Raw genomic sequence first — 23,816 nt, forward strand, 5'->3', positions numbered from 1 at the left:
GAATATTTATGCTAAATTTCTAATTTGATGCCAGCTCTGAGACCAAAATTGATGATGCAATGCTGATGCTGGAAGAGATTGATCAAAATGATCTCTTCCAGGAAATTAACCAATTCCTGGATCTTGAGGAACTATTACAAATTCCATGCGAAGAAATATTGAACAGTGAGCAAGATCCCGCTCCAGGACCTTCATCAGGAGAAAACAAAAAAGACTTGAATTTGAAGGAAAACAATGATCTTGGAAAGGAGGAAGTCCAAGAGATGGTATTACAGAGAAAATCTTCTGCTCCTTCTAAAACTGGATCAAACAACATTAAAAGAGAATACAAAAGAGGCAAATGCTTCGAATGCAACAACGTGTATCTCCGTATATTCGATCACAACAAGAATAATCACAATGGAAAGTTGCAAAAGTGCATCACTTCTGGTTGCAAGAATTATTTCGCTTCAGTTCAAAAGAGAATCGAGCACGAGCAGAGGGAGCATACAAAACAAAGGAAATTCTGCTGTCAATTTTGCCATTACTCGACAGAGAAGAAATATAACTTGGAAAGACATGTTCGAGTGAAGCATTCGGAAAAGGAAATCAAATGCGGACAGAAGAAGTGTGGCAAGATGTATGCTTCGGAGGCAGATTTAAGACATCATGTCAAGACGTGTCACAAAATGAAAAAATGTCACACATGTGGTAGAGAAATGAGCCTTGGTGCACTTGACCAGCACATCTGGTATGGGAGATGTCCTGGAACGGTAGCAGAGTGATACTCTTAAATTACGACATTTTCGTACTGTTAGCAATTTAGAGACTTTAGTTCATACCTCCGATTCATTGATTAATCCTTTAATTCTGACTATTACATAACAAATGCTGATGTAACATTACTTAAAATACTGTACACATTTTACTTTTAGGACAATCATATCTGCGTAGAAAATAAATTTAAAATTAGACAACAGTTGTTGGCCTGTAAAACAAATAAACTAATAAAAAATAAGCCCGTAAAGAAGCCCAATAACTTGAAATAAATTCGTTTTATTTTATCCACGCAGTTAAACAAATGAGAAATAAAAGCTTTTTAATTGGGGTTGAAAGGGGTTGAAGGGTGAGCGCCCCTAATACCATTCAGATTTATAGCGTAAATTGAGATGTTTTTCTAACGATGGGTACTTTTATGATTTTGAAGATTTATGACTCGAGATTTAAAGTTTACAAAATACGAAAAAGTCGATAATTTTGTGATTTTCGTATTTTTTTGCGAATATTGCCGACTCTAAATCTCGGGTTCTAACCATCAGAATGGCCAAAATTACCCACCGTTGGACTGATCTCAACCTCCCCTGACCAGTTTAACATGCAAAAATAAAAGCCTTATTCCATTTGTGTTCTGATCATTCTGATCACCGCCTCTTTTGCATGTTCATTTTCTTTCGTTCAGAAGGTGCGCACACGTCGTTCGCTCCATGCAGCTATGCAATTTTAGACTTACAATCAGAGTAGCAAAAATGAAGCTTTTGTTTAATTGCAGTCGCACAATGTATTTAGTTTACATTTGCGCCACAAGAATTGCTTCTTATTCTTTGGGGGTAAAGTTCAAAAGACGGCAACATCCGACAAATAAGCCAAAAATCATGATATCCTTTTAAAAGGAATCATATTATACTCTCGTTTATTATTTTCTTGCAAAAATGTCAAATTAAATAAGTAAATTAAATATTGATGATTTGAGGGAAGAAACGGCAAAAAGCTAAGATTTTGAAAACATTTTTCGCCTTAGTATTAATGTGATTTTATAAAGTAAATCTGTTGTGGGTAAAATAAGAAAAATAATACATTTGATTCAAGTTGTTGGGCACCTTCGCGGGCTGGTTTTTGATTAATTTATTTTTTTACAGGCCAACAACCGTCGTCCAATTTTCTACGCAAAAACTCTAAGGAATTGATTGTCTTTGATGTCCACATTTCTACTATTTTTAACGAAATATGTTACATAAGCATTGCTGTTGCTGCACCGGTCAGAAGTATTTATATTTGCTTATGGGAAAATGTATGAATTTTAAAATCTAAAAATTGCTGGCATACGAAAATGTTTTGCTTCAAATGTCATTCACTCTGCTACAACCGTTCCAGGACATCTTCCACGCCATTTGTGCATTTTAAATGCAGCAAGGCTCATTTCTCTGCCGCATTTGGGACATTTTTCCTCTTTGTGACACATCTTGACATGCTTGTTCAAATCTGCATCTGAAGCAAACATCTTGCCACACTTCTGGTGTCCGCATTTGATTTTCCTTTTCGAATGCATATATCGAACATGAGTATTCAAATTACCCTTGTGATCTGTCGAGTAATGGCAAAGCTGGCAGCAGAGTCGCTTTCGTTCCTGATGCTCCTGCTGTTGCTCGTGCTCGATTCTCTTTTGAGCAGAGGCGAAATATTCCTTGCAAACACGATCAGTGGCGGTGCACTTTTCCAACTCTCCGTTGTGCTTCTTCTGGTTGTGTTTGAAAATATCGAGATACACATTGTTGCATTCGCAGCATTTGCCACTATAATCACGTTTTTTACTGTGGTTTGATCCAGTTTTGGAAGGAGCAGAAGATTTTCTCCCTTCTTCCCCCTCTTGGATATCCTTCATTTCACGATCAATGTTTTCCATCAAATTCGAGTCTTGGTTTTCACCTGATGAAGGTCCTGGAGTGGGATCTGGTTCATTGAATTGGTTGAGTTCCGGAAAAAGTTCATTTTGATCAATCTCATCTAGTGTCAGCAAACCATCATCGATTTTGGCGTCAGTACTGACATCAAAATAGAAAATAAGAAATTCTTTTCACTAAAAATATATCACCTCTCTTTTTCTGGTGGAACAGGAGCAAACTCAGTGCTTGTTATGTCAATTTCCACCCATGGAATTTCGGTTCCTTGCAGAAATTGCATTAATTCCGGCAAGAGATCTTCATTTTGATCTTCCTCTTCTTGCCTAAATCCCTCCGTTCTAGCCTCAGGGCTACAATCAAATAGAAAATTAGCCATATTTCAAATTTAAATATTGAAATAGCAATTTTTCACCTGTTTACTTACATTGGAACGGGAAAAAAGGCTTCGCCGGACGTTTCTTCGTTGAGAGACATTTCAGCAGAAAGAATTCTTACAAACTTGTTTATGCTCAAACAATAAAGACGGGAGAAATCGTCCAATAAGAAAACAAACGAGCGTCTGGAATGTGAAATATTCACGATATTTTCATTTCAATTTGTAGAAATATTCTGTTTAAAAAATAAATGACTTTCATTATTCTAAAAGGCATTCGTAAAGAAAAATTGGCGAGAAATATTTCAAAATAAAAGCATTCATGCGGGGACAAAGATGAAATAACTTAACTCGCCTGAAATGGATATATTTAATAGGAATTTGAATTTCAATATTTGCCAGGATAAAAATTCAACGAGGCATAAATTGAAATTTGTGATCATCAATCTGATATTTTTTTAAAGAATAATATGCGTTGGGAGTCAAAAAATTTGAGTTAAAAGATTTAAAAAAAAATTCCCACAATTTTTCGACAAGAAAGCTGATTTAAAATTAAACTCGCAATTACCTGGCGAGTTAAAAATTAATTTAAAGTAAAACAAAATATAAATTTGGCAACACACAGTGGCTTGAGCCGTAAACGAGAAACAAAAAGAAATAGTAATAATTGGTGAAGGTTATATAGAAAATTTGATTATACTCGTTGCTCTGTGAGGTTTTTCTTCGCTCCTTCAACGATCGTTAAACGCACGTCCACTTCATCCTCTTTCTTCGACGACAATGAACAATGAGCAGCATTCGAGATGGTTAACGAAATTTCTAAATTTTTCTTCTCTAGAACGTCAAAAGAAATTTTTCCCTCTTTGAAAAAACTTCAAAAAATATGAAAGGATGGAATTTGAAGTCTAGGGGGAATTATTTGTGAGAAATAGGGAATGTTTTCCATCGTTATTTACAAATCGTTTCCTCTTTTCGGTTGAAATCGAAGATGAGTATAATTTTATAAAATGTGTATGCCTCTTAGAATAATATTGAAACTCTTTATAATTTTTGGACATGATTTTTAAAACCTTTCTAGCTCTAGTTTGTTATAAAGGTATCACGACATAAATATTTTCGTTAAAGTATTTTCCAGAGTGTAGGTTTCAAATATCTCATATCGCTGAAAACAGTCATCTCTGTATTGAGTAAATAATATATTTTCCTAACAAAATGTTTACAAAAATGCAATACAGAAAAATAATTTAAATTAGAAAACAATAAAAGTAAATGACAAAAAAATTAGTTACAAATTGTTTTGAAGACGCGCCAACTAAGGCAGGAACATGAGGCGTCCTTCTCTCTTTCACGTCTAATTTCGGTGTATTCTGTGAACGCAAATATTGAATTAATTCAATGAAAAATTCATGAATTGTCATTATATACCGTAATTCGTACCTTCCCCCATACTCTCCAGAACGATGACATTTTTTGCCAACTCCCGCAGAGAATGTCTTCCGAAAGGACGACGCGATTCAATGACTTCAGCAGTGTTGATTAGCTTGTCGTGATGGAGCTGTAAATAAGTTAAAAAAAGATTAAATTTGACTTGAGGAAAATTCCTTGGCAAGGTCAAAAATAAATAAGCCGATCATCTTAAAAAGCACGCCAATCGATTCCTAAGGTCGAATTAGGTTAAGTGGATGTTTTTTCCCTCCAAAAAATGCAGCGCGATGCGTGAACTTTCTTTCCCGCCCAAACAATATGAATGCGAGAAGTGCGCATCCGTCAGAGCTGGTTTGAGCACTTTCAGAGAGACCACTTGTACGAATGACTTCTTTTTCAGATCCTGCCAACTCTGACGCATGCGCACTACTCGCATTCATATTGTTTGGGCGGGAAAGAAAGTTCGCAAGTCGCGCTGGACATTTTGGTCGGAAAATCATCCACTTGACCCTCAGGAATCGATTGGTGAGCTCAGAAACTTCGTAAAAGACGGTATTTAATCAGAAGAATAAATTATCCATACCTTCAAAGACGTCAACTCATCGTTGATGCAAAATCCCATCAAAATGGTGTCTTCCTTAATGAATTTTAGCAAGTCGTTTTGGACCTCTTTCAACGACTTGCTAGGTCCATTCTCCATAATTTCTTTAGTGATTCCGCTAAAATCCGTTTTGTAATCGATGATAAAGTCCTCCGGCTTGACCAGCGACTCGTAGACGACTTTATCTTCCTCGTCCACAAGAATAACTCGGCAACACTCGTAACCGTTTACAGTTGCGCACAATTCGCATTCCAGCGCGTAAACTGTTGTGTTCGATCCACTGCTACTTGCACTGGACACGATTCCAGTTTTAAAAAAGTCTGGATTTTCAGAAATGTGGTAGTTGTGCGCTGCGCAAGGTTTTATATCCCGGTCTCGATATGGGTTCACATTGCAGCAAGTGTAATGAAAATCATCATTCAGATATTTAACGCTGCCAGAGTGAAATTTGCACAAATTGTTTTCGTCGAGGGACTTCGGGACGCCGTTCGAGTCCATTTCCACTCTATAATCGATTTTGCAGCGTTTGCACTCGCGGTCCTCTGCCGTATTATCGTAATTGTCAAATCTGGTGAAATCATCGTCAAGTTGCTTTTTGCTCCTGACGTGAGATTGGAGCATGCAGTAAATCGATTCTGAAACATTAATTAATATAGTTTTTAAGGAAAATAGACTTTTAACCTTCCATGAAATCAAACTTAAATTCAGAGAGGTATAAGATTGTTACCTTGTTGCAGCGAGTTATTGATTTCGTTAGAGTTTGCCATTTAATAATTGATGAGAACTGTTAAAAGCTGGATTAAACTATAGACACATTGGAGCGATAGAACAAACTGATAAATTCTTTGTTTTCGGTCTTTGACTCTATAGGACTCTAATAATGATGTTTTTAAAGGCTTGTTGTTGCCTTTTAGCTTATTATTGAATGGATAATAAAAGTATTATTTCAAAATTTAACTCATCTCATAATTATCCAAATTATATTTGTAAATTTAATATTTTTCATTCCTCTATCCGCAAGTGAGTGGACAAAATTAACTCTGAAATTGGAGCGAAGGCGTGTAGGACCTTCTTAATTAAATAAAATGAATGAAGAATGAACACGGAAGTGCCGGCGAACGAACTGATCAGAACACAAATGCAAAAGCTTTTTATTTTTCATGTGTTTTGCTGAGTGGATATATTAAAACGAATTTGTTTCAAGTTATTGGTCTTCTTAACGGGCTTGAATTTGATTCATTTATTTAACTTACAGAGGCCAACAACTGTCGTCTATAATTGTAAATTTATTTTCTACGCAGATATGATTGTCCAGGAAAATGATTGTCCTAAGAGTAAAATGTGTACAGTATTTAAGGTAAGTTACAGGAGCATTGTTACAAAACAGTCAGAAGTAGAGGATTAATTTATGAATCAGAGGCATGAAAAATAACTATTGAAGTTCATTTTGATCAAGCTCTTCTAGCATCAGCAATCCATCATTTTCGGCCTCAGGACTGACATTACAAAATTAGAAATTCTTTTATAAGTTTTAAATAAATTAAAATTTGCACCTCTCTTTTTCTAGTGGAAATAAATCAAGCTCGCTGCTTGTCATTCCAATTTCCGCCCATGGAACTTCGAGTCCTGGCTCGAATTCCAGGAATTTCATTAATTCCTGTGAAAGAACTTCATTTTGATCTCTCTCTTCTTGCCCAAATCCATATGTTCCGGTGTCAGGACTACAATTAAATATAACAATTACCAAAATTCCAAATTATCTATCCAAATAGTAATTTTGTACCTGTTTACACCTGGCGGAACGGGAAAAAAGGCTTCGCCGGACGTTTCTCCGTTGAGAGGCATTTCGGCGGAAATGATTCAATCCCCAAACGAACAATAAAGACGAGAGAAAACGTCCAATTGAAGAAAAGCAATGTGAAATATTCACGATATTTTCATTTCATTTTGTAGAAAAATCTGTTAACAAATAAATAAACTCACTCATTTCATTGTTAAAAGGCATTCCTAAAGAGAAATTGTAGAGAAATATTTCAAAATAGAAGCATTCATGCGGGTATATTACTAAAATTACCAAAAATAGATATTTAATATGCTTTTGAATTCTAATATTTTCCAGGGTAAAATTCAACGAGGAATAATTTTAAATTGGTGATCGAAACTCTTATAAAAAAACGTTGTAAGATTAATAGGCATTGGAAATGACTTAAAATTTGAAAAAAAATGAATTTGTAAGAAAAACTAAATGAGCTCATCAAAGTATAATTTGAAATATTTCACAGCAAGTGACCGTTCAATATATTGGTTCTAAATTCATTTGTGTTGAAAGATAATAAAAAATTTCCTGCAATTTTATGGCTAAAAGGCTGATTTAAGAGTAAACTCACTAATAAGCTGAGGTGCAAATTATAGTTTAAAATAAAACAAACACACAATGTTTTCAACCGTAAACGAGAAACAAAGTTGGAGAAAATTTCAAAGAAAATTTGAATACTCGTCGCTCTATGATGTTTTCTGCCCCTTGAAAGAACCTGATCCTCTTTCTTGAGCGACAATGAGCAGCATTCGAGATGGTAAAAACAACTATTTTTCTTTTCTCCAGAATTTTGTGGTGATGTCAAAAGAAATTTTTCCCTCTTTGAAAATACCTAAATAAAATGAAGGGATGGAATTTATTATATGGCCAGGGGGGAATTTTGTGAGAAATAGGGAAGGTTTTCCTTTGTTATATACAAATCGTTTTCTCTTTTCGGTTGCACTCAAAATCAAAGATCCCATGAAATTTATGACTCTTATAGAAACAGCGGGGTCCAGATGTGCGATAAAATTGGTTCGCACTGCGCAGATGCAAGATGGCGTCTAAATGTGGGAAACAAAAAGCTCTCTTTGGATTGCCGTTCGAGTGTCGAGAATTTATTTTTACGATCCAAAAGGCACAATTATAGTTAAGAATAATTCAAATTGTTCGTCACAATGTTGACCAAACCTTCGTTCTTTTCGCGAATTTTCACGTGACCTTATTTTTATATTAAAAATCTGACAATTATCCCAATTTAAGGAAAGAGACATTTCATCTAATTAGGTTTAATTATCACGAATGAGTCCAAGAACAATATCGTCCGCATATACATAACAGCCTTAATAACATCTGGATAGTTTACAAGCAGATCATTAAAGTTGCTGAAGGCAAGAATGAACAAAAAAAGGGATAGACTGCCTCCCTTTACATACTACAATATTAATCGAAAATTGTTCTGAAGTTGCGCCAACTGAGGCAGGTACACGAGGCTTCCTTCTCTCTTTCACGCCTCATCTCTGTGGACAAATATGAACTAATTTAATTACAAATTCAGAGTTATCTTCATTTTAGTCATTCGTACCTTCCCGCAAGTTCTCCAGAACGATGACATTTTTCGCCAACTCCCGCACAGAATTAGTTATCAAACGATGTCGTTGTCGTTGACGCATGTCAAAAACAACGCTGTTGATTAGCTTGTCGTGATGGAGCTGTAAAATAAATCCAAAATTTGTTATGAGGAAATTTCCAGAAAAAATAAATCGTCTTTGACGAAGTTTCTTAGCACACTAATCGATTCTTTGGGGTTGAATTACGTAAAGTAAATATTTTTGCCAACCAAAATGTTCAGCGTGACGTGCGAGCTTATTTCCCGCCAAAACAATATGAACGTATAAGTGAGAAGTGCGCATGCGTATGAGCTGGGTGGATGGGACAAAGAAGTCTTTCAGACAGGCGGTCTCTCTGCAAGTGCTCAAACCAGCTCTCACGCATGCGCACTTGTCGCATTCATATTGTTTTGGCGGGGAAAAAGTCCACACATCGCGCTGCACTTTTTGGAGGCCTAATTCGACCCTCAGGAATCGATTGGTGAGCTCAGAAACTACGTTAAACACGGTCTTTAATCAGAAGAATAAATTATCCATACCTTTAGTGACGTCAACTCATCGTTGATGCCATAGCCCATCAAAATGGTGTCTTCTTTAATGAATTTTAGCAAGTCGTTTTGGACCTCTTTCAATGATTTGCAAGGCCCGTTCTCCATAGTTTCTTCAGTGATTCCACTATGTTCTGTTTCGTAGTCGATGATGAAGCCCTCCGGCTTGACGAGCGACTCGTAGACGACTTTACCTTCCTCGTCCAATAAGGTGACTTGGCAACACTCGTACCCGTTTACAGTTGCGCACATTTCGCAATCCAGCGCGAAAACCACTTTGTTCGACTCACTGCTGCTTGCACTGGACACGATTCCATTCTTAAAGAAGTCGGGATCATCAGAAATGTGGTAGTTGTGCGTTTTGCAAGGTTTGATTTTGCGGCCGATGTACGTGTAGCCATTGCAGCAGGTGTAATAGTATTCATCAGGGAATTTGTTGTATATAACGCTGCTGGTGTGAAATTCACACAAATTGTATTTGTCGAGGGGTTTCGGGACGCCGTTCGAGTCCTTTTCCACTTTATATCCGATTTTGCAGCGTTCGCACACGCGGTTCTCTGCCGTGTTACGAGAATTATGATCAAATCTGCTGTAATATTCGTCAAGTTGCTTTTTGCTCTTGATGTGAGGTTGGAGCTTGCTGTAAATCGATACTGAAACAAATTTAAAATAGTTTTTAAGGAAAAATAGGATTGTATTTAAATTTAGAAAAACGAACTTGTATAAATTCAGAGAGCTATAAAGATGATAGTTACTTTGTTGCAGTGACTCGATTTGTTCTGTAGCCATTGTAAATTCTTGATGAGGACGTTTAAAAGCTGGAATATATAGTAGTAGTCACTTGGAGCAGTGATAGAACAAAACTGATGATTAATTTGCGTCTGTCTTTAACTTAAAACGACTTTGATGGTGTTTTTGAAAGACTTGTTGTTGCCTTTTATAATTATCTATATACTGTTTAACAAAACGTTCTTCGAATTATTTTAAATTTTAACTCATCACATTAATTAACCAAATTTGTGAAGAATTTGTGAAGAAACGACCATTAAATTGATTGCTTTTTTTACAAGAATCATTATCATGTCGATTGATAAGAAATTCAATTTTGAAATATCGATGTTTTTCATAATATGCCATAAGTGAGTAATAATATGTCTTAACTCATTAACAATTAACGCAGATTGTCCTTGTAAAATTACGTAAGCACACTCTCTGGATGAAAGAAATGTGTGAACGAATTGTAAGCGGACGCGATTATACAGATGATCACAACAAAAATGAGAAAGCTTTTTTATTTCTCATAAGATGTGGATAGAATAAAACGAATTTAATTCAAGTTATTAGGCTTCTATACGGGCTTTTATTTGACCAGTTTATTTTTTACGTACCAACAACTGTCGTCCAAATTTAAATAATTGGGAATGAATTATCTTCAACGTCATATTTTTCGCAATTCTTTTCTAAATATTACATAAGAATTCTGTTCACGCTAGTCAGAAGTATGGATAATTTATGTATTTGTCGAGGTATATGAAAAAAGTCTATAATGCTAATACAAAGAAAACGTTATACTTCAAGTCAATCACTCTGCTGTCGGAACACGACATCTTCCATACCGGATGTGCAAATAAAATGAACCAAGGCTCATTTCTCTACAACATTTGGGACATTTTTTCATTTGTGACAACACTTGACATGCCTTTTCAATTCTGCCTCTGAAGCAAACATCTTGCCACATTTCTGCTGTCCACATCTGATTTTCTTCTCCAAATGCTTCACTCGAACATGTTTATTCAAGTCACCCTTCAACTCAGTCGAGTAATGGCAAAATTGACAGCAGAATCGCTTCCGTTCCTGATGCTCCTGTTGCTCGTGCTTGATTCTCTTTTGAACTGAGGTGAAATATTCCTTGCAAACACGATCAGTGGCGGTGCACTTTTCCAGCTTTCCATTGTGCTTGTACCTGGAGTGATCGCAAATTTGGATATAAACCTTGTTGCATTCGCAGCATTTGCCTCTTTTGTCTTGTTTTTTAATATTGTTTGATCCAGTTTTAGAAGGAGCAGAACATTTTCTCTCTTCTTCCACCTCTTGGTTTTCCTTCTTCGCAAGACCGTTGTTTTCCTCTCTGTTATCACCTGATGAAGGTCCTGGAGAGGGATCCGAATGCTTGAGTTGAACATGTCTTGCTAAGTTTGTCTTGAGCTCTGTCGAGTAATGGCAAAGTTGGCAGCGGAATTTCCGTCTTTCAAGATGCTCTTGTTGTTCGTGCTCAATTCTCTTTTGAACTGAGGCGAAATATTTCTTGCAGTCACGAGAGGCGGTGCACTTTTCCAACTTTCCATTGTGCTTCTTCTTGTTGTGATCGGAAGTATTGAGAAACACTTTGTTGCATACGCAGCATTTGCCTCTATAGTATTCTCTTTTAATGTTGTTTGATGTAGTTTAAGAAGGACCAGATGATTTCCGTTTTAATTCTGATTCTTGAAATTCCTCCTTTCCACCATCATTGTTTTCATTCAAATTCAAGTCTTTGTTTTCTCCTGATGAAGGTTCCAGAGTGGGATCTTGCTCATTGTTCATTGTTTTAACACACTGAATTTGGAATGCTTCCTCAATATCCTGGAATTGGTTAATTTCTTGGAAGAGTTCCTTTTGATCAATCTCCTCTAAAATCAGCATTCCACCATCAATTTCGGCCTCAGAGCTTTCATCCAATTAGATATTTAGAAATACTTTTCACAAAAAATCTCACCTCTCTTTTCTTTGTGGAATAGGAGCATACTCACTGCTTGTTATATCAATTTCCGACCTTGGAATTTCGAGTCGTTGCTCGAATTCCAGGAATTCCATAATGTCCTGCCAGAGAGATCTTCATTTTTATCTCCTTCTTGCATTAATCCCTCTGTTTCGGTGTCAGGGCTACAATCAAGTAGAAAATATACAAAATTTCAATTTGAAATAATCAAATATATGTTTTTTACCTGTTTACTTCCATTGAAATGGGGGAAAACGCTTCGCCGGACGTTTCTTTGTCGAGAGACATTATTCAGCAGAAAGAATTCTATCCCCAAACTCGAACAATAAAGACAGGAGAGATCATCGTAATGAGGAAAACGAGTGAGCGTCGTCTGGAATGCAAAATATTCACAGTATTTTTCTTTCGTTTCAATAATTTATAAACAAATCTGGTAGAAAAATAGACACTCAAAGGGGCCTCTGTCAAAGGAAAAGTATTCGATCTAGAGATATTTAAAAAAAATTAGCAATCATGCTGGGAACATAGATGAAAGATTGTTAATATACAAAATATTTGCAAGGATAAAAATGATTGTTAGCTAAAAATTACTTAACTCTCAGTTTTTGTCTGGATTAAAATACAACGAGGAGTAATCGAAAATTGAAATCAACACGCAACAATCAGAAGACCTTTATGGGCTTAACACAAAATAATTTTCAAGATTTAATCACCATTGACAGAAGTCCTAAATTAATTCACAAAAGATTATTATAAAAAATTCCACAATATCCCAACGAAGAGACTCACAATAATAAGCTAATTTACTCGTTATTATTACAAATATGTAGTGTCTCTGCTGATACAAATATTTTGAAACAAATAAAATAACACAATTTCTTCACCCATAACCGGAAAAACAAAATGGAAAAAAATTGGGGAGAGAGTTAAATGGAAAAAAATAAGTACTCGTTCTCGCATAAGCTTTTTCTGCCCCTTCAGCTTCAGCGATCGTGTTGAATACGTCCACACCTTCCTCTCTCTTGGACGACTGCGTATTCTGAGCAGAATTCGAGATGACAAACGGTATATCTATTTTTTCCTCTCTAGAATTTTTTTTGTCGAATAAATTTTTCACTCTCTAAAAATAGCTCAAATAAAGGAAGGGTGGAATTTATGACCTAGGGGGAATTTGGTGAACGGGAACTTATCACGAAGCGGGTTTTCTTTTGTTACACGAATCGTTGGCGAACTCATTATCAGACAATGCGATTTTATGAATTGCATATAATATATTATATGCCTCTTAGAAAATTTCAAACTTTTTAAGCAAAATGCTAACAAATTTTTATAGAAATTTAAGCAATGTGGAGATGAAAGGGGATGGGGATAAGCATCCCTAAACCATTTAGCTGTTCAGGAGAGGTCGAAGTGAGTCAAATGGTGGGTATTTTATGCAATTCTGATGGTTAGAATCCGAGATTTGGAGTTGGCAATAATTCCAAAAACATGAAAATCATGAAAACAATTCGACTTTTTCGTATTTTGCAAACTCCAAATCTCGGGTTGTATATAACCTTCAGAATTACAAAAACTACCCACCATTAGAATTATCTCAACCTACCCTAAATAACTCTAAGGATTAAGGAGTGCTAACCCTCCACCCCTTTCAACCCCCTCGCAAAAATCATAGCAAAAAAATGTACTTAGAAGCATTCTTCCGCGGGATTTAAAATATTTTAGCAATTATTGTATCGGAGTAGGCAACTCCTAAACCCATTAGCTGGTAAGGGGAGGTCAAGATGAATCTAACGGCAGGTAATTCTCGCAATTCAGATGGTTAGAACCCGATATTAATAATAATGGAAAGCATTTTTCTGTCAGAGCACAAGTCCAAAATAATATTTTCAAACTTCGCATTGAATAATAAAATGAAAGGGCAACAACAAGCCTTATTAAAAGCTCCCCTAGAAATGTAATATAGTCAAAATGACCATTATAAAGAAAAGCTTTGGTCATTTTTGTTCCATCTCACCAAGAATCTAGTTTATTATTTCATATTTTAATCGTCCTCGTCAATTATGGCTCCAACTAATAAAATCGACTTGATTCAACAAAAAAGTATAAATGAAATTTAATTTTTGGATACTGCCTTAAATAAATTCAAATCGTAATATTTTTTCGTATATTATATTTTAATTGATCTCAATTTTTCATTAAAAACAATTAAATTTGTTTCAGGACAATGCAAGGTCAAGAATGTAATTAACGAGAGGAGAGAAACAGTTTTTAAAAATGGAAAAATGCAGACAAAGATTATTCAAACACGGCGAACGACCTCAAGCGATGGATCTGAAAAGATTGAGACGAAATATGTTACAGGCAACTCGACGAAAATAATTAGTGTCAATTCGTGCGGAACAGGATCTGTTACAACAGCAGTGACGACGATTAATGCATCTTCTTCGACTGGGTGGTTGAACCGATTCATGAATTCAATATGTTGTTTATTCTGCCCGTGTGTGTATATCCAACATTCTTCAACAGCTGTGAGTTCGTGTGAAGTAGGGTGATGCGAATAATGCAGTGTATAATTTAACAGTTCATGCGCTTACGAGTCTCCGTAGTTGACGATGAAGACAATAATGTCGTCTACGAGACGCTCGGAGGACATGATTTAAAATCGATCAAATTTTACGATGTTTTTTATTTTTGGCACGTAATTATTTTGTTTGTTTATTCTCACCATAAAAATTGTACGTACTTGTTAAAAGTAAGTTTTGTCAAAAATTACAAAATAAAATTTCATCGCAGACACCGCCAAGTTTAAAATTGAAAATGGACGTCAACTGGTTGGGTGTTTATCATGATTGACGAGGAATTGAATTTTTAAAAATCAATATTTTTCCTAATATGTCATTAGTGATCAGCAATACATGTGTTATTTTTATTAAAAATTAAAAACAACACATTTTGACTATAAAATTTTGTAAATAAGGTGATCAATATTTTCAAAAACTTGCATTAATTAATTAAAAACTTTACATAATTTTAAATAGATCCAGCTAATACAATACTTCAAAACGTGTGATTTTTTTATTTATTGTATTAAATATCGCACTATTTTGAGTGGAAAATAAATAAGAAATAAATCATAGAGAGGAGAGATTTATATGCAAACAATTAAGAACAGAATATCAATTAATGCACAGAATATCTGACATTGCAATCGTTCTACATTGTTTTCATTTCCTCGTTTAGCTTTGTTGCCGATTGTACTAGCTGGTACATAGAAACTTAAATTTCTTGTCAAATTCAACGAACCAATATTACACGCTAATTTATGTTTTCTAGTGTATGATTTTTATCGTTTTTACGAAAGTACTGATTCATCTTTCTCTCTCTAAAAACATCCATATATATTTAATGTATTTATTTTATTTGACTTAAAATTTCGTTTATTTCGCTGTTCCTATATACGCAAAAGGATAGCAGAGATTGTACAATCCGACAATTTAATTAATTGTTACCCTTCAATGTAACTCTTTTATGGAGGGTTTCAGGGATTTTTGGCTAAATTGTCAAAGCTACCAATGTTTAGAACAGAGAGGTACTAACGAAGAAGCAATTATTTCTTTTTCGCAGTCGTAAACTAGAGATGCGATCAGTGAACAAAAAAGATTCCTTTATGATTCTGAATTGCATAGCTGGCGCAAAATTTTGTATGCATTCCGTCTGGATGAAACAAAAATTAGTGAAATCGAAGCAGTGGCGATCGGAGCACAACGAAAAAGCTTTTAATTCTCATATATTTATCAGTGTTGTGTGGGTTCAATAAAAAACAATTTTGTTTCAAGTTATTGGGCTTCTTGGCGGGCTTCTATATTTGATAAGATTATTTGTTTTACAGACCAACCAACCATCGTCAAATGTTAAATTTTTTTCTTCCACATAGAAATTATTCGGTAATGATTGTCCATATGACGTACATGATTTACGAATTTTTACGAAATATTGCATCAGCATTGTTGCAATATAGTCAGAAGTAGAGGATTAATATGTATCGAAGCTATGAGCTTATATTTCTAAATTACACTAACACTACGAATATGTTGTACTAAGTCTATCCCTCTGCAACTTTTCCAGGACATCTTCCATACCGGTTGTGCGCATACATTGAAGCACGGCTCGTTTCTCTACCACATATAGGACATTTTTCCTTTTTGTGACACATCTTGACATGTTTGTTCAAATCTGCCTCTGAAGCAAACATCTTGCCACACTTCTGCTGTCCACATTTGATTTTCTTTTCCGTGTGCTTCCGTCGAACATGTCTTTTCAAGTCTCTTGTCTTCTCTGAAGAGTAATGGCAAAGTTGGCAGCAGAATCCCTTTCGTTCCTGATGCTCCTGTTGCTCGTGCTTGATTCTCTTTTGAACAGAGGCGAAATATATCTTGCAACCGGAGGTGGTGCATTTTTCCAACTTTCCATCATGCTTATTCCTGGAATGCATGAATAAATTGCTATACACCTTGTTGCATTCGCAGCATTTGCCTCTTTTGTCTTGTTTTTTAATGTTGTTTGATCCAGTTTTAGAGGGAGCAGAAGATTTCCGTTTTAATTCTGTTTCTTGAAATTCCTCCTTTCCACGATTGTTGTTTTCCTTCAAGTTCAAGTCTTTGTTTTCTCCTGATGAAGGTTCCGGAGGGGGATCTTGCTAATTTTTCATTGTTTCAGTGCTTTGAATTTGGAGCTCATCCTCATCGAATTCCAGGAATTGGTTGATTTCAGGAAAAAGTTCATTGTGATCAAGTTCGTTCAGCAACAGCAAACCATCATCCATTTCTGCCTCAGAGCTGATATCAAAAAATACAATAATAAATACTTTTCACAGTATAAATCAATCACCTCTCTTTTTCTAGTGGAAATATTAAATCAAGCTCTCTGCTTGCAACATCAATTTCCGCCCATGGAATTTCGAGTCCTGGCTCCAATTCCAGGAATTCCATTAATTCCTTTGAGAGATCTTCATTTTGATCTCCTCCTTCTTGCCTAAATCCCTCTGTTCCGGCCTCAGGGCTACAATCAAGTAGAAAATAAACAAAATTTCAATTTGAATCAAATATAATTTTTTTACCTGTTTACTACCATTGAAATGGGGGAAAACGCTTTGCCGGACGCTTCTTTGTCGAGAGACATTATTCAGCAGAAAGAATTCTATCCCCAAACTCGAACAATAAAGACAGGAGAGATCATCGTATTGAGGAAATCGAGTGAGCGTCGTCTGGAATGCAAAATATTCACGGTATTTTTCTTTGGTTTCAATAATTTATAAAAAAAAAATTGGTAGAAAAATAAACATTCAGAAGCCTCTGTCAAAGGTAAAAGTATTCTAGAGATATATATTTTAAAAAATTGCATTCATGCCGAGGACATAAATATATATGAAAGATTGTTAATATACAAAATATTTGCAAGGATAAAAACGATTGTTGGCTTATAATATGCACGCAAAATTGCATCTAAATAATTACTTAACTCTCAATAGTTGCCTGGATAAAATACAACGAGGAATATTCGAAAGTTGAGATCTCAACACGCTGATGAAAAAATTGAAATGAAAGACTACGCATCGGAACATGTCTTAAAATTTAAAAAAATTCAACAATCAGGACACTTCTATGGCTTACCACAAAATAATTATAAAAGAATTATCCGCCATTAACAGTAATAGTCTTAACTATATTCAATATTCGTCCTATATTAATTTGCAAAATATTATAAAAAAAATTCCACAATATCCGGCGAAGAGACTCACAATAAGCTGATTTACTCGTTATTATTACAAATATGTAGTGTCACTGCTGCTACAAATATTTTGAAACAAATAAAATAACACAATTTCTTCACCCATAACCGGAAAAACAAAATGGAAAAAAATTGGGGAGAGAGTTAAATGGAAAAAAATAAGTATACTCGCTCTCGCACAAGCTTTTTCTGCCCCTTCAGCTTCAGTGATCGTGTTGAATACGTCCACACCTGATCCTCTCTCTTGGACGACTGTGTATGCTGAGCAGAATTCGAGATGACAAACGAAATTTATACATTATTTTTTCGTCTCTGGAATTTGTTTTTGATGTTGTAAGAAATTTTTCACACAAAATTTTGAAAGGATGAAATTTATGGCCTAGGTGGTATTTCGTGAGAGACAACATTTCACGAATCGTTTTGTTCTTTCTGTTGCAGGAATTCTCTCTCTTTTGAATTGTGTCTCGTCCAACAATGTGATTTGTTTCTTTTGTGAATTGTGTGTTGCTGAATGGTCATTGTTTGACAGAATCGGGGTATCGATCTCCCTACAAACTAAAGCTTAAACCTTTTTATAAATTAATAAAATATCGCGTTTTTTAAACTTTGCTGCTCTATATCTGGGGTTCTAAGCATCTCAATTGCAATAAATAACCACCATTTAGACTCGTCTCAACCTTCTTTGAGTAGCTAAAGGGTTTAGGGGTGTTTGCTTTCCACACCTAAGTTGGCAAACAGCTTTAAAGATGCAACGCAGTGAGCGGCGCCAGGATCGATAGTCACTTTTTTTGAGGGGTGAAGGGTGAATAGGGTTGGATTTGTGCACCCCCTGAAACCTTTTTCTGCACAAAGAATGTCGAAACGAGTCCAACGGTTGGAAGTTTGTGCAATTCTGACAGGCAGAGCTGCAAAAATAACGAAAATTGAAAATTCCTATTTTATTTAGAATTTTTATGTGTTTTTTGAACATCCAACCTTTGTGTTTTAATCAATGATGCTGTTTGATACAGAGAATAGCTCGTCTCTGAATTTTATTTCAACAAAATTATTTAAATTTAAATTTGATTTTAATAAATTTTGTGTTTTCATTATTTTGTTATTGATAGAAAGTTGTTATTTACATTTATGTCGAATATAAAAACATGCTATTTCATGTCACACGTAAATACGTAACAAAAAAGTAAAATACAAAAGGGGAAATTTCATTACTGTGGCTTTTTAGTGCGGCGCGTCGTGAGATTGCTTTTTAGTTTTTAATCGTTTTTGCAGTTTTTCTGCTGCCATTGTTTGCGATTTCATGCAGGGATTTATTCATGTCTACAGAAAGTTAAAATTATGGAGTGTTATTTGTTGTCAGTTTATTATGTTAGTCAAAAACAATAAAATTTACAAACATCGCATTAAATAATAAAATATAAAAACGCAACAACAAATCTTTCCAAAACACCACCGCAGATATAAATACAATGACGAAATTAAAGCTTTGGTCAGTTTGGTTTTATCGCTCCAAGTGGCTTTTAAACGTCCTCGTCAGGAATTGAAATGGCTTCTATTAATGAAATCGACTCGTTGCCAGCAGGTAAGAATCATATTTCGATATTATTTAATTCCTATCTTGATTTGAAATGTTTATTTTTTTTTAAATGATCACAATTTTTCACTAAAATCAATTAAATCTGTTTCAGATTCATTTTACGTGAAGCTGCAGCCTTACATCCGGAGCAATGAGCAAGTAGACGAGCACTCGAACCGTTTCGACGCCAGGAAAAACGCAGAGAGAGCTGCAAACACGGCGGAGGAGCGCAAGTGCGAGCGCTGCCAATGCAAATACAGAGTGGAAATGGACTCGAACGGCGTCCCGAAGCCCCTCGACGCGAAAAATCTGTGCCAATTTCACCCAGGCAAACCGTTCTTCAGCCGCAACTACGGTGAAACCATTTACTCGTGCTGCGAGGCGTTTGTGGACGAGCTGAACTACAATCTCGATGGTGACGAAGAAGATTATTGCAAGACGCACAACTACCACGTGTCTGAATATTCGGAATTTTTTACCAAGGAGAGTGAAATCGTGTCCACCGCAAGTAGCAGTGGATCAAATAAAGCAGTGTACGCGCTCGACTGCGAAATGTGCGTCACTGTAAACGGTTACGAGTGCTGCAGAGTCACCGTCGTGGACGAGAGAAATGTTGTCGTCTACGAGTCGCTGGTCAAGCCGGAGGACTTCATCATCGATTACGTGACAAAATTTAGTGGAATCAATGAAGAAACCATGGAGAAAGGACCGAGCAAGTCATTGAAAGAAGTTCAAGACGATTTGCTGGAATTTATTAAGGAGGACACCATTTTGATGGGCCACAGCGTCAACAATGATTTAAAGTCACTGAAGGTAAGAATATATCTGTGGCTATTTCTTTATTTATCATTGGAAATACATATTTTTTCGGCCGGAAAAAGATCCACTTCACCTCAGGAATCGATTGGTGTAGTCTTTGAAAGAAATTTAATCTTTTGAATTTATTTCCAGCTCCGCCACGACATGCTCGTCGACACTGTTATTGTTTTCCCGCATCGAGATTCCTACAAAAGAAATTCTCTGCGGTGGCTGGCAGACAGGAAACTCGGTCGGAACATCCAGCAAGGTACGAATGACTGTTAATGAAATACAAGTCTGAATTATTTATTAAATTAAATCAATATATTTACAGGCAATGATGGCCACGATAGCGCTGAGGACGCACGGACTTGCATTGATTTGATGCGGAGAGAAGTGGGACTCGATTATAATTTTTACATTAATACTGACTTAAACCAATTAATGTCGAAACTTTGAATCTTTTTGAAATTTTTAAAGAAATTTCCTTGCATTGTATTTTATCATTTGATTTAAATAAATATATGTTTTGTAAATATATTTGATCTTATTTTACGCTTTGACTGTTTAATTTCTCTGACTTTGCTAGTTTTGCACTTCAATTTCAGGTCCAATTTATAGAGTTTAAAGTTGTAAGATTGCGAGTTAATGAATTTTAAAATTTCCAAACTTTCGAGCGTCGGACATCCCTTATAATCTAATTAAATGAAATAAATTGGGGCATTTTTTAGGATGGCAACCTTAGTTTACATATTATCGGTTTTACGGGGGAGGGGGTGTCAGGTGTCTCATGACCTGAAAGCTCCTTTATACTAATCTCTTCTGCAGCTAGGCTAAATCCTTTATTTGTCTTCTGCTTATTCTAAAATATTATGATATTGTGGGAATGTCAGAGGTTTGGGATTTCCAGCGGATGCATATATTAATTGAATAGATGGTCACCATTCGATTGATCGAAACGAGAGCCGATGATTTTCATGCTTGTTTATTAAAAAGTTGAAGTTAGATTATAAAGATAGCATTTGAACTGTGAACAAATAAATAACAATAATGAATATCACATGGTAACATTGGAATTGAATTATTGGACAAGAATTGATGTGTCGCGAAAAGTTACACGGATTAAATTATGCACTGTCACTTTGAGAATCTCTATGGGCACTGTTATTATAATTAATGTTGACGCTTTCCCCTAGTCGGGTCCGATTAACGAAGATTATACTCCGGGAGCTCAGGACAGATTGTGCCTGGTTCTGGAAAGATGGTTGCGGAACTCTAAGATGAGGGCGTGGCACTAGTTGTGCAAGAGTTGTGGTGGCGCTGCAGTGTGTAGAGCGCGAGTCACCACAATATTATGTCCCCGAACGAACCGTCATATATGATTTTAAAATCAGTCTATTCGACGTTACTAAAATTCAAGGAATAGCTAAACAGGATATGATAGACGTCATTTGGAAAAATCATGGCTGATACGGACCGTAAAATTAATTATTTCAAATAATAATCAAAAGTTTCAGTCGGTTGCAAAAGCTCGCCAGAGAGACATGAATTTTTGTGCTTTCTATGTGGCATCAGTAGCTTTGATTTATTTGTTATTTGTTAATGGAGCACCGAAAAATCAAGTGAGTATACACATTTAGAATTAAAAATTGTATCAGGAAATCCATTTTCACAGGATAAAAAGATTAAAACAGTAAAAATTAGACTTCCCGGTGCAAATTATGGTAATTTATATTTTTCGTTTTCATTTAATTTTTAAAATAGGAGATTCATACTAACAGCTCCAGTTCGAGTAAGAATTTCAAAGGTTTATTCGCGAAGGCAGAACATCGTTAAGTGTTGCGGATTCAAAAAATGCCTGGGGACTGCAAACGGGACGGCAAATAGAAAGACATCTTCAACAAAGACAAGCGCCGGACAATTTCAAGTAATTTAAAATTTAAATGAAGAAATTAATCCAAGATCCAGCACGACACACGGATAGTTTCTTTCTTTGTACATGTACAAACTAATCCAGATCAGCAGGACTCAGAGGATGGATTTATTTCCTTTATTGACTTAATATCGTCTTAACATTCTTAATTTTCCATTTCTTTCTCTTCAATAAATTTTGATTTTGTGTTGACTTAAAATAAAACAACTTTCTTTGTGAAATAACGAATTATTAATATTATTAACATATATTTGAAATTTATTCTCTAAGAGCGATGGCATATCCACAATGTTGCCCACCCGAGGGGCCCCTGCTTCGAGCGGAAGCATTAATTCCGGTGCAGGCCTGACTGCGAGCGACGAGCTAACAGCATTAGATGAAAACGTTGAAACAAGTATGTCAAGTACAATCATCACGTTCCCCGAAAGTAAAATAACGTATGCAAAAGGTAGCCCGAGCGTCAGTGTGAGCAACGGGGACAACAGCACGCCTCAAGGGACAGAAGATATTACGGTTCGTGACGTCATCATGACTGCAGGTCAAGAAAATGAACCAATTTTTGGAACCAAATTGCCTAAATCTCCATCCATTATTGGTTCAACAACTGATGCAATCATCGGCAGAACTTCGTTAACAGGGTCGACAGCTTCATCCTTGGAAATCCCTCGTCAAGATTCAACAACTAAAACGACGGCAGAAACAGTGAAAACCACTTCTCCATCAATAGTTGTTGCAACATCTGTGGCAACAATAACTGTGGCAACAACGTCAACCACTTCGACAGCATCAACATCAATTAGCACAACAACTACGGTAAGCTCAGTGGATCTGGTTTTGTGAAAAGGTTCAGAAAACATGGTTTAGCCTCCGGCACCATGCCGTTTAACCTGCACGGAATTCAACAACTACCTTTTGGTAATCTAATTTTCTATTTAAAGACCGTCACGCAATCCATTCGATTCTTGAGAGTCGAATAAGATAAAGTGGATATTTTTTCCAATCAAAACATCCAACTTTTTTACCGCCAAAACAATATGAACCTCTTTGCGAGAAGTGCGCATGCGTCAGAGCTGGCTAGATGTGACAAAGAAGTCGTTCGTTGCAATTTGTAGCCGTGATACCCCTGTGTTCCCGCCCGGTGCCCCGCCTGAGTCAAAAGTTTAGTTAGGATCAAAAGCACCACAGGTCAGTGGTGCGCTCGGCCAATCAATGCGCAGCGCGGGAACGCCAATCAGTCCAGAGCTGGAGTTGAGCGAACGCGCGTGTTGGATGCAGGCGGAGTAGCGCCAATCCAGGACTTTCGTGTGCGTTCAGGGCGGTCATGGTGACCTGTGGAGGTTGTTTCTTTTTGCACATAGCGCTAAGGTTTATAGATTTTGTAAGTTAACAATTTGTGCCTTGAGCAAAGAATCCAAAGTGAGGTCATCTTTCCCCCTAGACACCAACCCCAACCCTGTGACCGCACCCTCCCAGCGAGGGTGCGAGCTAGAGCGTATTCAAGAAAGGTTTTTCTGTTCCTGTCCTGACCTGTTCCGGGAAAAAAATTTCCTGTCCTGTCCTGTTCCTGTTCAAAAATTGGATTTCTGGTCCTGTCCTGTTCCTGTTTTTTCCTGTTTTTATTTTCTCAAATTTAATTCCAATTTACAAAATGGTCTTCTAATTCTTCCATATTAATATGTATACCTGTTTTTTGTTTGCTTTTAATTATTTGAAACTTACATTTGACAGATTTTCTAAGTGTTTAAATTTTGATCGAGTATATAATTTCTAATTCATCTAATTCCCCTTTATGAACAAAACGGAAAAAATAATATGCACCCCGCACAGAATTTAGTATCCAACAAAAATTATCACAAAAAGTGCTTAAAATGAAAAAGAATTGCAGAAAACCCCTAAAAAATGTTATTTTTGATACAGTTGATAGTTTCCCTAAAACGCTTGTTTTTCAAACACCGCTG

General features: G+C 36.0%; 1 protein-coding gene across 1 annotated transcript; it reads left to right on the top strand.

Annotated features, from left to right (window-relative positions):
- Positions 1 to 19,096: 19,096 nt before the first annotated feature.
- On the top strand, positions 19,097 to 20,670 carry LOC135943042 (uncharacterized). Its single transcript, XM_065489435.1, has 4 exons — positions 19,097 to 19,133; positions 19,240 to 19,940; positions 20,079 to 20,193; positions 20,657 to 20,670. Exons 1-4 carry the CDS (start codon positions 19,097 to 19,099, stop codon positions 20,668 to 20,670), a joined length of 867 nt encoding a protein of 288 aa, XP_065345507.1.
- Positions 20,671 to 23,816: the final 3,146 nt, after the last annotated feature.

This window comes from Cloeon dipterum, chromosome 1, assembly GCF_949628265.1.
Source record: "Cloeon dipterum chromosome 1, ieCloDipt1.1, whole genome shotgun sequence".
NCBI lineage: Eukaryota > Metazoa > Arthropoda > Insecta > Ephemeroptera > Baetidae > Cloeon > Cloeon dipterum.